This window comes from Tetrao urogallus, assembly GCF_951394365.1.
Source record: "Tetrao urogallus genome assembly, chromosome: 6".
Taxonomy (NCBI): domain Eukaryota; kingdom Metazoa; phylum Chordata; class Aves; order Galliformes; family Phasianidae; genus Tetrao; species Tetrao urogallus.
Window position 1 is genome coordinate 57,054,608 of NC_136819.1, and position 16,647 is coordinate 57,071,254.

Sequence of the window (16,647 nt, forward strand, 5' to 3'; positions counted from 1 at the left end):
TGATGGGATTAATTCCATGATGCTCAAAGAGCTGCCTGATAGCACCATGAGACCTCTCTCAGTTACTTTTCCATAGATTTGGGAATCTGGAGAGGTCCCAGTCAACCTCTGGCAAAAGGCTGTTCCAATTAACGAGGGCAAACCAAAAGATGCTGGTAATTACAAGCCTGTCAGCTTTAGTGATTGGCAAAATTATGGGGATTGTCCTGGGAATTATTGAAAAACATTTCAAGAAAACGCATAGGGAAAGCCCCATTTAACACAATTTCCTTTAGTGACAGAGTTAAGCATCTAGGGGACAGTTCTCTGTGACAGCAACAGGGTCCCAGGGAACACATGGAGCTGTGTCAGGGGAGGGCAGGGGGGGTGAGGACAAGGCTGTGCCCCAGAAGGCAGTGGGCATGGCACAGCTGCAGGGCAGTGGGCACAGCCCCCAGTGCTGGAGCTCAGGGAGCGCTGGGCACGGCTCTGACATTGGGTTTGGGTGGTGCTGTGTGGGGCCAGGGGTTGGATTTGATGATCCTCGTGGGTCCCTTCCAGCATGAGGTATTCTATGATCCTATAATTTATTTTAAATGCATTTTACACCACACAAACGCGATGCACAACTGCAGAAACCAGAGGAACCAGGCATTTGCTATTTCTCATCATTTCTGTAGAAAGCTACACGCACAACTCCAGCAGCCCTTTCTGATTGTAACAACTTGTCCAATTAATGAGAATTTCACGTGCTTCTCAGGCACTGCACCCAGGAACACAAGAATACCCTGTATGACAGACCTGCTGACCAGCTATCAGTCCAGTAAGCATAAGCCTTCTGATAAATCTTGATGCCATCATCACTGAAAATCTACATGCATTTACAATTAATATGTAGACATCTACATATTCTTGCATGACATTATTTTTCAGAGCTTCTTCCTCCTCTATGACAGCCCCAGTATCTACTTTCAGAAAGCAATTGCATCGCTTGGTATTTCCTCATAAGTTTTCATCTTGTCATGCACCACCAAGTCCTACTTTACCTGTGTTCTTTTTCAAATCCAATCATCATGAACACGCACTCAAATGCACAGATGAGGTCTCCACGCTGTCTTACAAGAAGGTTTGGAGAAATAATTATCTTTCCATTCAGCTTTCTGTGCCAGCAATACATTGGTGGTATCTCTATTACCTACTGTAGCCTGGCAGACCGCTCCCTATATCCATCCCAGACACAACCAATCGCCATAAGCAATACATCTGCCTTCTTCTCCAAGCACAGTAGCTCCATTTTAACCTAAAAAAAAAAACCTTCTTCCATCTCTAAAATCACTGAGGTCTTTTCTGTATGATAACTCTATTTTCCTCTATATGAGCAATACCTCCCAGGCAGACTTCTGCTAAAGCAGAACGATGCACATTTGGCATTTGTCTGCTGGTGGGCTTTGATTGAGTTTACTGTCGAAAATGAGAAGCAAAAGCCTGGACAAAGTGCACCAGCAGTGCAGGTGAATTGTTTCTGGCAACCACAGGACAGATTCACTGAGTACCTGCAAGCGCCCTGTGGCACACAGCTCACAGTGAACAGCACAAGCAGTGTCCACCAAATCACACCCATCTTTGGTGCCAGCCCAGCACCGAGACATTAAGCACGGCTGTCCCCTGCTCTGCCTTTGAGGATCTCCTCTCTTCAGAGCGACACTTCTTTCTCAAACACCGTTGCTGCTTCTGAGCCAATCACGTCAGGTGCTTGCTAGATGTACCCAAACACGCTGCTTCTGCGACATAAAACACAGTTTTGTAGAGCAAAAAATGGACACTGCACATCCCCCTTAGCTCAAAATCCATGCTACTTTATTGTTTCCTACCAATTCTTCTAACACCATCAGTATTCATCAAGCTGCAGTTAGCCCTACTGTTTCTTTCACTTTGTCACTTAAGCTAGTCCTGTTCCTTTGAGACCTGGTACTTTTTGCACAAACTTGGTTTCTTGTTCTGGCCTGGACTGTATTTATTTCACCTAATTGTTAACACTGTAAAAGCCTCCTTCATTCCTGCCTGTGACTCAAAGAGAAAGAAAACTTTACTGCATGACCTGAAACAACATGAAACAGTTAAGAAAGAAACACAGACAACTTGAGTCCTCATCCAAGCAAAATTCAACACCTGAAGTACGGTTTCACAAGTTATGTTCTGGTAATTTCTATTTTCATATTCTTCCTGACCTCACCCATCCCATAACTACTGACATGCTTCTGGACACCACAGAATCACAGAGGCCCACCACCACCAGCATGGACTCAGTTCATTTGCTTACAGTGGAAAGGCCAACCTGCTCCACACCCCTTGAGAATTTGACTTCAGCCTAATAATAACCCCCTAATGAAGCAAGTCATTGTAGAAGCAGCAGAACTAATTGTAATGCAGTGGAAAACACAGCAATGACAGCAGAGTAGCAGGGTCCTAGGCTGCAGCAAATGAGGATTTACTCAAATACAACAACCATGCACACAGAAACAAAAGAAAGAAGCAGCTTACCTTCAGAAGGCCTCGGGCATGAAGAGATCTCTAGTGCCAACCCTTAAATGAGGGCTGGGAAGTGCAGTGCATGCACCTGAGCTCCCCTGGGTTGGTCCTGCCTTCAACCAGGTGCTCAATCACTGCTTCAAGCCATGACTTAGCATTTCTGCTACACTAATGAACTGCTGTCTTGTGCTTTCCTCTCCTCTTTTCCGCATAGATTCTCTAATCTTTAAGTGGCTTCTGCACTGGTTTTGAAATGGGGAAACGGGTGAAGTCTCTGTATTCTATACAGCCATTTATGGTAATACACTACATGTGCCTGTGCTTCTTGGTGTTCTGCTGCTAGCAATAATTAGCTAAAATTACTGACCACAGAAAATTTTTTTGTACAGAGAGAAAAGCGAGCACACAGAGATATCCAGCAACCAGGCACAAAAGAAAGTACATATAAAAATACATAAATGGTATCCTGGGCTCCATCAGCAGAGGGGTGGCAGCAGGGACAGGAGGTGATTGTTCCCCTCTGCTCTGCTCTTGTGAGGCCCCAGCTGCAGTGCTGTGTGCAGGTCTGGAGCCCCCAGTACAGGAAAGGCAGGGAGCTGTTGGAGAGGGTCCAGAGGAGCCACAAAGATGAGCAGGGGGCTGCAGCACCTCCCCTGCAAAGACAGGCTGAGAGAGCTGGGCTTGTTGAGCATGGAGAAAAGAAGGCTGCGGGGTGACCTCAGTGCAGCCTGCAGTACCTAAAGGGAGCCTGCAGACAGGAGGGGAGTCAGCTCTTAGAAAGGGGAGATGACAGCAGGACAAGGGGAAATGGTTTGGAGTTGAGGGAGGGCAGATGGAGGTTGAACGTGAGGGGGAAGTTGTGTGCTGTGAGAGTGGTGAGGTGCTGGAACAGCTGCCCAGAGAGGCTGTGATGCCCCGTCCATCCCTGGAGGTGTTGAAGGCCAGGTTGGATGGGGCCCTGGGCAGCCTGGGCTGCTGTGAAATGTGGAGGTTGGTGGCCCTGCATGGCACAGGGGGGTTGGAGCTTCGTGATCCTTGAGGTCCCTTCCAACCCAGGCCATTCTGTGATTCTGTGATATGTATGTGTATTAATTTTTTGTAATGAGAAAGAAGAAATTAGATTGCATATGTGGCATTCACAAGTGAAGTCACAGAATAGGATTCTAGAATGGCCTGGGTTGAAAAGGACCACAATGCTCATGTAGTTTCAACTCTCCTGCTACGTGCAGGGTCACATGCAGGGGCATCCACAAGATGTGCTACAAGAGCATACATGCATACAAAGACCTGAGATGACTGGGAGCAGGGCACATTTTTGAGTTAGATGTAATCAGTAAGTATACACTGTTGAATTCCAATCTGACAGAAACTGATTACATATCAGACAGAGATAATATTTTTTTCTTCTGTGAAACCCTTCTTGATTTGAAAAGAAAATCAAGAAGGTCCTTACAGTAGCCATAAACTGCTAATTTCCTCCTTCAGCAAAAGGGAAAAAAATGCAACTATCAAAATTTCTTTTCAAGGAGGCATTAAGAAGCATCAGCCCCACACTAAGTGATATCCCAACGACCACGAAGTTTTGAGATGGGTTGTGGCAATCATCCTCGAAAATATGGTGAAAAGGAACAAGCTGCTAATTACCAATTTTCAGAAACAAAGCTGTCTGAACTTCTGGGAAAGACCATGAATAGAAGATTAGCAAAGTGTGGCTGGATATGTTCTGTGTGACACTCTCACATGGCACCAACTCCATAACCAGGGAAGATGTTTCTCATTCATTTCTCTGGATCTTAGGACACGAATGTTCCTATTTCAGTTGGTGCTTCCACAGTCTTGATGTCTACATGCTGTCAACACACCCTTGTTTTGATCCAGAATAAAATTCCTCTGGGTTACATGGAGCGTGTCAAAGAGAAAAGGTGAGTATGAGCGATGCAAAGGTCTTAGACTCAAAGCTCCATAAGGTTCACCAATTACTAGTGTATACAAGAGAAGCACTGCACATGAGAGGGCTAACAGTCTTTACAGAGACTCTCCATCTTCTAAACACCATGTCCTGATGGCAAGAAGTAGAGCAAAGAGAAGCTGAAACTGATTTGTTACTATTTGTTATCCCCCTGCTGTGTGCAGGTCACCAACCAGCAGCCCAGGCTGCCCAGAGCCACATCCAGCCTGGCCTTGAATGCCTGCAGGGATGGGGCATCCACAGCCTCCTTGGGCAACCTGTGCCAGTGCCTCACCACCCTCTGGCTGAAAAACTCCCTCCTCATAGCCAACCTAAACCTCCCCTGGCTCAGTTTAAAACCATTCCCCTTGTCCTATCACTATTCACCCTCATAAACAGGCATAGACTGGGGCAACAAAAGCACACCTGAACTCGATTTCTTGGTGATTCTCACTTTCCTGGTGGTACTACATAACACCCAACACTTCCTTTTCAGTTAATTAGAGAGATCATATATTTTGCTCGGGGTTTACGACTCAACCAATTTGTCAAATGAATAATATTCTGTGCATTAGAGACAAACTCTTTAACTCCTTTGGTGCACCATAATCCATAACTGACCAGAAGACCTGACCCTCCCTCAGATGTCAAAAGTAATTCACACCAGTAGGAATAACTGAGCTTAGAAGAATATATATATGTTCATACTGGAGGGGCCTGAATAAGCTTGAGCCTGAAAGAGCCGCTGAAACATCAGAGAAAAGTGGTGGGGAAGCAGGTACAAGAAAGCTGTGCAATGAAAATCCAATCTGTGCCTTGAGAACAGGGGATGGGAGGAGGAGCTGGAAAGGTATGGACCAGACAGCTTAATTTCCCAGAGAGGCTTTGCAACAAGCAGTCTGCTAATTCATGAGTGCCTGCAAGATAACACCGAGATGAATAACTGTCATTAGGGATTTGTCAACAGCAAATCACGTCAAAAATAATCTAATTACTTTCTTTGAGAGTGTAAAAGATGCGTTGTTGGGGAGAAGCTGCTGACGTCCGGCATCTTGGCCAAAGCTTGGCGTCTGATGCTGTTAAGATAACACGCCACACACCAGCCAGAGAAATGCCACTCATAGTGGGGAAACACGAGCACAGGGTGACTGTAAAACTCATCACATGCTCACTGAGTCCTCATCAATGGTTCATGACCAGACGTGAAGGCCATGTTGCAGGAGATTTGCATCTGGCTCTATCCAGGCTGGATGCTGAGACAAGGAAAAAGAGCTGGACAAAGACAGCATGGAGAACTGAGGGGTGGGAAAGTGATCTGCAAAATAACACCTCGGCTTTGCACCAGATTACAGCTGAACAGGAATCTGTTCCAATACAGCTCAGAGAAGAAACTGCACCTGTTGACCTTTGCAGTGCTGACCAGGACCTCCAAAACAACAACCACCCATCCCTCGCTGCAGGCTTCAGTCCTGTCCATCACTTCAGCTATGGGCAGCATTCCTTGTGCCCCTGCTCTGTGTATCCACCCTGCTGCAAACGGGGAAATGAGGACAGGCACAGTGCATTCATTGTCACGGAGTAAAGAGGAGAAACTGTACAATAATGTGTATGAGTGATGAAATAAATCTGAATAAGCTGCCTCACCTTGAGGGAAACAGTCAATTAAAACGGGGGAGTATCAAAATGGCTTTATTGATAAGAAACTCTATTAATGGACGGAGAAACTACAAAGAAACTGGAAAAGTGTGAAATATGTATCAATTCTGAATGGTCTGAGTGTGTTCTCGAGGTCCTAGACTACCCAGAAATAATAACTCCTCTAAAAATAGGGAGGATATGCCTCCTTTTTGTTTATTCGCCAGACGTTACCAGCTCAATAACAAATGAAAGGTGTGAAATTTCCCTTTCATTAGGTGGAAAGCTTCTGAATATGAGAAGGGGAGCATGAGAAATCCCGTTACCGGGAATTTTCTGCCATAAACTTCCCTCATCTTGAGCAGCTTCCTAATGCTGCCAGCCCCCAGAGCAGGTGACTGCGGGCCCCACAGGGACAAATTGAGCTCAGAGCAGCGTGTGCATGGCTGCCTTTTGGTGCAAGTGAAACCTGCCTGCACTGAGCAGAGTGGGGCTTCCCAGGAAGGCAGTGAAGCAGGGAAGCATGAGGGTAAGGCCCACAGTGTTGACAAAGATGCCCAGCCTAGAGGTCCCATATCGTTTGGCAGAACTCCCATTATTCTCAGCGATTTCACAGAATCACAGCATGGCCTGGGTTGCACAGGAGCACAGTGCTCATCCAGCTCCAACCCCTGCTGTGTGCAGGTCGCCAACCAGCAGCCCAGGCTGCCCAGAGCCACATCCAGCCTGGCCTTGAATGCCTGCAGGGATGGGGCATCCACAGCCTCCTTGGGCAACCTGGGCCAGTGCCTCACCACCCTCTGGCTGAAAAACTTCCTCCTAACATCCAGCCTAAACCTCCCCTGTCTGTTTCAAACCATTCCCCCTTGTCCTATCAGTATCCACCCTCATAAACAGTCGTACCCCCTCCTGATCTGATTCATAATATGTGTTGGATTTTTTTTGATGGGAGGAGAAGAGGGAAGGTCTCATGCAAAATGGTCAACATAGGTTTTTCCAAAGCCTGATGGGAACGACCTAAAGAAAGAATGCTCTTTGAAAAAGCATCACTGTCCCAGAGCAACAAAGAGCCTGTTGGCTTTCACGGCATCTTGGTGTCTGCTGTAATGAGTCCAGCATCTCTTGGACTGATTCCATCAGAAAAAAACCCTGATTATGTACCAGCACAATCGAGGTCTAATTTTGTTCCTGCTGTTGAGTGAAAGGAATGTGCCTGCTGACACCATTTTTTTCTCCACAGGCAAAATGATTTGCAAAAGTTCAACTTAGCAGCAGTGGACAAAATGACTGAATAATAATAATTAAAAAAATCTGCTAGAAGAGAGCACAGAGAAAGCAGTAATCATTCTCTGAACACACAGATTGCCTTAAAAGATTTTGCTTCATGAGATTGTTAAATTCAAAAACACTCAAAAGCTAAGATGGAGTTATTTACTCAGCAAAGGAGACAATCACGTAATCAAACACTTGATACATTAATTGTGGAGACGGTCTCTCTTTCATCATATTACAAAAGAGCTTCTTCAAACCAGACCTGGCCAGCTCTTCCCCCTCCTGTTACCTATGATCAGGTCTCCACATGGTGAGTGCCTACAGCAGGAACCAGCTGCCTGCCTGCAAGCTGAAGAACCACCACCTGCCTCCTTGAGCACACGGCCTGCTTAGGCAGCACCTGCCCTGCTGCACAGCTGGGAAGGGAGCTTCCATTTTGTGTGTCCTCATAGGAACTGTGCAAGCAACACCCTACAAACCGGAGCGGTGAGGACAGCGCTGTAGCTGCACTGTGCAGTGGGAAGGAGCACTGCTTTGACCCCAAAGCTCTTCACCCTCACCCAAAGAAGCTCTGCATATGAGACAGCTGCAGGATAGCTGAGCATCCCAGACCTGCAGTAGATTCGGGGCTATTTGCTGCTGTTCTTCCCTTTGGGATTCCTAAGAAGAAAAGATACAACTCAGGAGGTTCTCTGAGCGACTACAGCTTTAAGATCAAATAAGAAAAAAATCACGTGATCTCATCTGCAATTATAATTTTCACGTTGCCAGTTTCTGCATGTTCATTATCACTCCAGGTCACCAGACATGCATTGCCTTTGACCTTGTGAAATGTCAAAAAGCTTCCAGTATTTTACTTTGCTGATCAAACCATCCATTATTTCCATACATTTTTCTTCCCTTGCCACGTTCAGATAAATTACGTACAAAGCCCTAATTGCTCACGTGCTATGCTGAAATGGCTCTCTATCTAAACCTGCATGGAGAAACAAGAGAGCAGAGCCTGGTCTGGTGGTTGGCAACCCTGCAAATAGCAGGGGGGTTGAAACTAGATGATCGCTGTGGTCCTTTTCAACCCAGGCCATTCCATGATTCTATGAAAAGCTACCCACAAGAGAGACAAGCAGTACCTGGACATTTGTCACTGCAGGTGAGGGAATCCTGAGGCTCAGACAGGCACTGTGCTGCCCAGAGAGGCTGTGATGCCCCGTCCATCCCTGGAGGTGTTCAAGGCCAGGTTGGATGGGGCCCTGGGCAGCCTGGGCAGCTGTGAAATGTGGAGGTTGGTGGCCCTGCTGTGGCAGGGGGTTGGAGCTTCGTGATCCTTGAGTCCCTTCCAACCCAGGCTGTTCTGTGATTCTGTGAGAGCAGCTCTGGTGAAAGCCTGCAGCCCAAGGACTGAGCTCCTCCAGCACAGGGTGCCAGGATGGAGACAGACACTTCAGAGAGCAAGCTAATGTGATAAAGGCAAATTGGCAGCAACGTGTATTTTGAAGTTTTGAAGTTGTTTAGGTCAATTATTAATTCCCACACTTGAAAACAAAATTCAAAATGCACAGAAATATATAAGTAGTGAAGTCCAATTGTAGCTCTCCTTTTGCATGATCTCTCTCCATCAAAACCAAACCCCACCTATGGAGAACGGTGACCAGCCAGTGACCTACAAAGGAGGTACTTCTGAAAGTAATAAACCAAACAGTCTGGGGATGTATTGGATTACATGGAAGTTGCTCTGAATATTAATCAGCTTCTCCTACTATATTGAACACTTATTACATAAGGAAAAAAGAAAAAGAATGTTAATAGCATCTATCTGAAACGTAAGATTCAGATTTCCTTTATCATTTCGACATGCATAAACACAGGACTCAATAGTTAACTAAAAATAAAGACATTTTCCCCACTCAGCTGCTCCTCTCCCTACAAGTTTCCCAGACAAACCCTTTTATAATACATTACCATAGTTAAAAATCTTTAGGCTGATTTAAAAATCCAGTGGGTTTCACCTGAAGTTGAAAAGCTGAAAAGCACCACGACTCAGAGCCGTAGGCCTCCTGAGACAGCAGTCTTTAGCTTCTTGTCATTCCTTTCCTAATTCTCTATTTCTCTCCATGAGACTTCAGTTTGTTGTTTCTAGTTCAGTGTAGGATGGAGAACGCTTCATTATTATATATATATATATTTTTTTTCTCTATTAAGATACATTTACATATACATATTTCACCAGGCACGTATTTAGACAGTCACAGATATGGCAAATTTTGAGCTGCCAAATTGCTCCTAAAGCACGAAAGATTATTATGTTTCCCATCTTCACCTGCAAATGACATCTACAGTCACAACAAGGAGAACCCCATTCTGAGCTGTCTCCTGCTGATGTAAAACCAGAACAACTGATTTATGCCCCACCGATTCACTCCAGCTTTGGAATGATGCACCTGAGATCATAATTCAGCCTCATATTTCTTGCTAATTAGCTCTGTTCCAGTTCAGATTTAATCCCTGAAGGACATTCCCTTTCAGCACGACTTCACTCGTTGTTTACAATCTATTACTGAGTAGGACTGACATACACAGACCAGAACCCACATTGAAAGGAAATTTCAGAGCACCACAGCGTGGCTGAGTGCCCTGCCAGCCAGGTTACCATGAAATATGTTTGATGTTTTAAGAGCCTTTAAAAGTACTCGGAGACCAATGCATTTGGAAAACAGTTTATGTTACAAACAATATTTTATACAGCGCCAAAGTAGAACTGCAATATATTAAACAGGAGCCCAAGGTGCAGCAGTGTCCACTGTGACAAATGATTGTGTCCTTCCTGCTATCATCACTTGATAAGGTACACGATGTAAACATTTGATTATATTGTACTCGATGGCATTTTTATTTCCAGAGCCTTCTCTTCCAGCAGCAGAAATGGTGCATTTAAATTACGACTGGACAGCACCCAGTGGGTGTTTGTTTATTTTATTTACCAACATTTGCACACCAGACGGGTGTCAGCGCTGTGGGCAGCACTTCCTGCTCAAGTTCCTCAGCTCTCTTATTCTGGGAGCAGCTTCCTTCAAGAGCATGTGTTGAGAGCAGCCCTCCCATGCAGCCCTTGATGCTCCAAGGGCTTTTCCACCTGAAGCAGCTCCTGGCACTGCTGTGCACTCCCAGTCCCACAGCACCAAACCATACCTGGGAGATGCCTTAGTTAGGTGCTGGCACTGCTGCTTGGCAGGATTCATTTAGCATGGGTAGCCCAGTCCGTGATACACTCACATCACTTAAACCTGCCTAAACGTGGCAGGAAGATGCAGAAGAGCAACAAGAAATTGGCACAAGCACTTTACATTACAGCCTCATTCACAGAATCGTTCAGGTTGGAAAAGATGTCTAAGGCCCCCAAGCCCAACCCCAGCCCACCCCACCATGTCTGCTGCCCACGTCCCTCAGTGCCACATCTCCATGGCTCTTGGACACCTCTAGGGACTGCCACTCCACCACCTCACGGGCAGCTGGGCCACTACATTACTGCTCTTTTGGAAAAGAAATGTTTCCTAATATTCAACATGAACAACTTATGGCCATTACCTCTCATTCTATCACTAGTTCCTAACCAATCTCTCAGAGAAACACGAGGACTCTCCAAATCTATCAAACACTGAAGATCAAAATCAGTAAACCTTACAGCTTGAGGTCAGTGCCAGCATAGCCAAGAGAAAGCAGCATAGGATGGCAAAAACACCAATAACCAATAGCGTAACATATCGTAATAACCAAAGGAGACAAGATTTACTGATCAAATCAGACACTTTCTTTATTGCAGCATCCTCAAAATCTCATCTCTAATACCTCTAGGGTAGGAAAACCTAATCTCTATTTCATAGGTAGAGGAGTTGGGACAAAGGACAACCATCCCAGACTCTTTCTTTGGGACAGACTGCTGCCTCCTGCAGGTGTTTCACCCCCCAAAGCCACGCAGGACACACTGGTACCTTACAGCTGGATCGTTCAGATTCTCCATTACATTCCTCTCACGAGCCTATTCCATCAGTCCTCAAAATGAGTATCTTCTTGTCTGTATTTTACCATTTAGCAACCACTTTGTGACAAAGAGCGCATGGCTACTGAAGCGTGCTGCGAAGCACCCTGAGCACAGCCTACATCAACACCTTGTCCAACAGACGGGGGCCCAGGGTGCTGAGTCTTCCTTCACTTCTTGTTTCTCATGATGCATTTACTTTTCTCTAATACAAGTATTAAAATTTGAGGGGAAATGGGAAACAGCTGATGTTTTAAGCATGACTTGAAGCCAAACTGTGGAAAAGCAGAGAAAGCAGCTATTCTTTCTAGACATCACAGTCTGGGAAGCCAATGCTACCGAGTGTGGGGATCAAGGGAAGGTAGGGAAAGAGAGAGGAGCAAAAAAAGAGTAAAAAAAGTAAAACTCTGCCCTCTGAAAGTGGAAGGACAAACTGAGAGTCGGTCAAATTAAGAAAATGTCTTTACCTTTGTGTTAATTCTTAGCAACAGTCCTGAAATTTGAATTGAGGAATGCTGAAAGATTTGCCCTCTGGAACAGCACAGAGTAGCACAGCACTGTGGTGAGACAGAAGGTCCTCCCACAGCAGAAACTCTTCTTGAGAACGGGGCTGCATGCAGCTGCAGTGTTCCACAAACACATCACATACCACGCACCATACACAAACCAAAAGCAGTGAGCTAATACATAAACAAGTGCTTCAATACATATCTTTCCCTTTTGTAACCGATAGGAGGGTATAAAATAAATACTATAAAATTAGTGAAAAGAACTGATTTTTATGACAATTGAATAAATGCTACCCTGGATGCGGAAACAACACTGAAGTCAATGTGGACACACACTTTCCTCCCACAAGAAAAATAATCAAAGCATTACAGAGCATCTGCTTTGTCCATTCAACTCCAAATTGTCACTCACTGGGATCTGAATAAAGTACGTGGGAATCTAAATCACGACAGATTAAGGAAAATTCTTCTGCTCTATTCCTGTTCATTACAACCGTTTTCAAGTTGTCTTTCTCATCTCCATCAGAATACCTGAATTGCTGCATCGAATGTGGTGCTAAAAATACATAAGAAAGAGCTTTCTCCTCCATAAAATACAGTAAAGTAACAGCAATGCAAGCACTGCACACACCAGGTAATGGATGCTGTTGGAAGCCAGCAGGAGTTCCTCCCATGGGTCCACCAAGGACTGGCTCAGTGCAACATTCCCCACAACCCACAGTCACCCATCCCTTCCTCTCATGTGAAATGCATGAACTGCCTCCCTGCTGCAGCAAATCACAGCACCTGCTTATAGGCACTGGAGCAGAGACCAGGATAAATAACTGGATTAACAGAAGAGTGTCCATTTCCGTGATTTGAAATGGTCTTTATGGTTTGATTTTCGGGTGATCCTGTGTGGAGCAAGGAGTTGGACTCCTACATCCTTATAGGTCCCTTCCAACCTGAGATAGTCTGTGATTCCACGACATCAAGTCTTCCAAAGCAAAACATGGCACACGTGTTATACAGAGCCATGTCAAGACTGCTTCTGAATACTTGTTCTTCAGTTTTCCCCACTGAATTGAGGATTCCAAGTGAAAACAAAAGGAAAAAAAAAAGCAAAGCTGGAATTTTTTTTAGCTGAGGACACATGAAACAGGGCTTCTCAGAACTCATAGTGCCCCTAGGGACTGAGAGAAGAAAGTCTTGGTGTCTCATGGGAGAGGCAAAGGGTGGCATTGGGACAGTGCAGCCAGCTTGTCCCAGCTGGGAATGCTAGAGCAGCTTTACCTCCAGAGCTGCACTCCGCACAGATAAATTGAAAAGAGGACACACTGACAAAAAGAGGATATAAACTGAATGGCAATGATGGAAGCTATCCAAGCTATCTGAAACTCGTGCACATTATTATCTTTCTCAGCCATCGCTGTTGCTCTTTAAGGAACCTCAGTCTCAGTTCTATCAGCAACCCCGCTGCTGTCCTCCTGAGCTCTCCCAGCCCATCCTTTCAGGAACAGTGGGCTGGTGAGAATCACAGCAAATTTTTACAGGTCTGATTTTCTTTAAAGTACAGCTGTAGTGAATAATCTTCTCTTGTGTTTTTAATGTTTGCAATGAATGGCACAGAAATGTCCCAGCAAAGCTGTGATAGCTTAAATATAGCACACCCAGCCCCAGGCACACACCTGATAAACTTCAGCCACTGAGAAGCCCCACAGTGGTTCTGTGCTGCTGCTCCCTGCATTCCCCCAGCAGTGACTGCTATTCTAACACACCATCCATGCCATGGGGATGCAGGGCATGGCACTGCCATCTCTGTCACCCTCAAACCACCTGTGCCCTGGGGACACATCCATTCACAGTACAGTCTTCATATCCTATCCTCTGCTCCTTCATACGTCTTATTCATTCCACCTTTTCATTCTGTTTACTTTCTGTTAATCAGCTTTTTTATGTGGCTAGAATCAAACAGATATAATGACCGCTTGTTTCAGGAGATCAGAAAGAGAAACTGCATGTCATCAGCAGCAGCCCTGGTGATAATAACTGCAAAAGCAATCACGAGAAAAACCATCTCAGTAATAATGATAAGAGTAAAAATTATTGTGCCACCAAGGGCTCCCTGGTGCTGCCACAGCTCTGGATTAAAGCATAGTGGCTGGAGGCTGGCCCAGCCTGTGAATACAGGAGCCAGTCCTCCCTTCTACAAGGCATTTGCTATAGTAGTGCCACGGTTAGGGCACAACCCTCCCTGCAGTGCTTTTATACTCAGAAGGGAAAGACAGAGCTTGTCGTGGGGTATTTAAGATCCACGCCATTCCCTGCCACCTCAAGGCAGGGAGACACATCAGTGCAGCTGAGGTGATGAACAAAACTTAATGAACCCACCATGGCTCTGGGGAAGTCCACCAACTGCAGACAGGGGCAGAAGCACACAGCAACAAAAAGCTGTGCTACCGCACCAGGAAGCAGCACTGATGGAAGCACAGCAGATACACAACATGTCATCAAGGGCAGCAATGATTTGCTACAACACAAACCTTGAAAAAATCAGATTAGTTGACTCTTAGTAATCACTACGAATATTGCCTGTCTCATCACTGAAGGTCTCAAATGAGGTCAGCTGGGCTGTTAAAAAGGGAATGTGCCCTTACACTTGGGTATCTGAAACTGGAACAGGTGCAGGCTGCACAAGTCACTTTATAAGCAGGTGAACACAAACACAGCAATTCAACAAATGGAAGTAAATATCTTTATCAGACATGCAGCCATAAAGAACACCTCCTTGATCCCCACAAGCATCGTCAAACCAGACTTTTCATTTTCCAGTAATAAACACTAAGCGTTGCCAAATTTACTGATCTCCCCTTGTGTTTTCTCTCCCATTCCTGATGCTGACTGTGAGAAGTAGATTGTGTTTTTGTAGTACAACAGTTCTAATGCTAAGGAATTGAATTTTGCTAAACTTTCTTTTAAAATGGCTGCAGGGGTTGTTCATAAAGAATCACTGGGGCACAGCTTAGTACAAGGCAGAGTAAGTTTGCCAAGTAGCTTGGATGTCAGAGTACCTAGACCAGGGCAAGGCAATAGGGAGGGAGAGTCTAGCATGTCCCCCATGAAAAACATGGAAGGCCTAGTATGCACTGTTCACTTGTTCTCCACTGAAAAATGAAAGAACAACAGATGGGGGATAAACTGATATAGAAAAATGTTTTAGCAAACACACTGGGAAGACTGTGAGCTTGATACACTTAACCAATGAGCGACAGGAGAGATCACCCATATTGGACAGAGGGTATTCAGTGGAGGGGAACTCAGTGAAAAGCTGTGCCACTTCTCCCTGCCATAAGGGGGTATTATGCCCGTTACTGCAATAATGAATATATTTGCTGCTTTGCAAAGATCTCTGCCTGATGAGAAATTATTGATTCTCACATGACAGTTCACTTTCAGTGTCAGAAGAGGCCATACAGACCTGCACGCAGATCAGCTGAGAAGGAGAAGCTCTTGCTCTCATTTTTTCTTTCTTGTTTTACATTCTCAACAAATGAGATCAGTATCAGATCTGTGTTTATAGAAATACACCCTCCTACCTCATATGCTTGTTTCTGTGTCAAGAAATTTAGAGCTAAGCAGTGGGAAAATGATCATGGCCCTGCACATCTTTTTAAAGCACAGATGGGACTTCCACACCATTTTTATTTCTATATTTACGTTGAAACTATGAATTCAAGGAGCTGCAGAGCCAAACAACACAGAATCTAAAATGTAACAACTGTTAAGACTCTCACTGCTGCTTATTTAAGGGAGAAATCAACTTCTGTTTCTCAACAAAACCGCAAGAAAAGAAACTAAGGATCTACTCACACTGTACGATGAGCTGCACCAAAGCTTCTCTGGGCTTCACATTGAACCCGTTGTACTGGCTGGTCTGGCACCTGTAGGTGCCTGTCATCTCCCGGGACACGTTCACTATCCTCAGGATGCCATCGTAGCTCTCCATCTGCATCGTGCCATCTGGCATCGCCACCTCCTTGTCGGCGCGGGACCACAGGATGATGGGCTTGGGCTTCCCCGTCACCTGGCACTGCAGCTCGATCGTGTCTCCTTCCCGTGTGACCAGGGGGGACTTTTCTTGAGGAACAGTCAGATTGGGTGGGACTTCAAAGGAGAAGGAGAGTTTGACAATTAGCATTACAGAAACATTAAATAGCTTTCTTGCTTATATTGTTCTCGTTATATATCAAGAAATATAGAGCAATGCATATTGATTGCATGTATCAGGAGTCTGTGAGACACTACTTTATTTACAGGGCAAAAGGCTCAGCTGCTTGAGTTAAAAATAACATTTAACAGCCCCAGACAAGGAACTTGCTCATCACCCTGCAGACACCAAATGCCGTACTGGTGTCTATCAGCACACTGGGACCAACTCTTGCAGCTAGCCCTTTATCACCATGAATCACAGCTTTCCTCTGTATGGGTATTTGCAACTAAAACCTTTTTTTATTTTCTTTCCCAACAGACTAGCTGCTGATTTTATCCATCTCAAAGGCCACGCAGAGGAAGGATCAGGCCAATCAGAAAGCAGCTCAGAACTGGAAGTAAAACACAGTTGGCGCATACATAGCACAGGAGGCTCACTGAAGCTGCACTTCTTCAGATATCTCTGCCTTAGCAAATATGGAAGGAATAGGTGAAGAACTGCAGCCAACAGAATGAAGGCAACTCTGTGGGCCGGAATAATTGGCACGGCTGTG

At 45.2% G+C, this 16,647-nt stretch overlaps 1 protein-coding gene across 1 annotated transcript in view; it reads right to left on the reverse strand.

Moving 5' to 3' along the window:
• MDGA2 (MAM domain containing glycosylphosphatidylinositol anchor 2) overlaps positions 1–16,647 on the reverse strand; it is a gene marked incomplete at both ends in the record, with an annotated part of 309,306 nt that overhangs the window by 87,708 nt on the left and 204,951 nt on the right. The window contains one exon of the mRNA XM_079537937.1: positions 15,755–16,048. Coding sequence (XP_079394063.1) covers positions 15,755–16,048 — 294 coding nt within the window. The remainder of the gene's footprint in view (positions 1–15,754; positions 16,049–16,647) is intronic.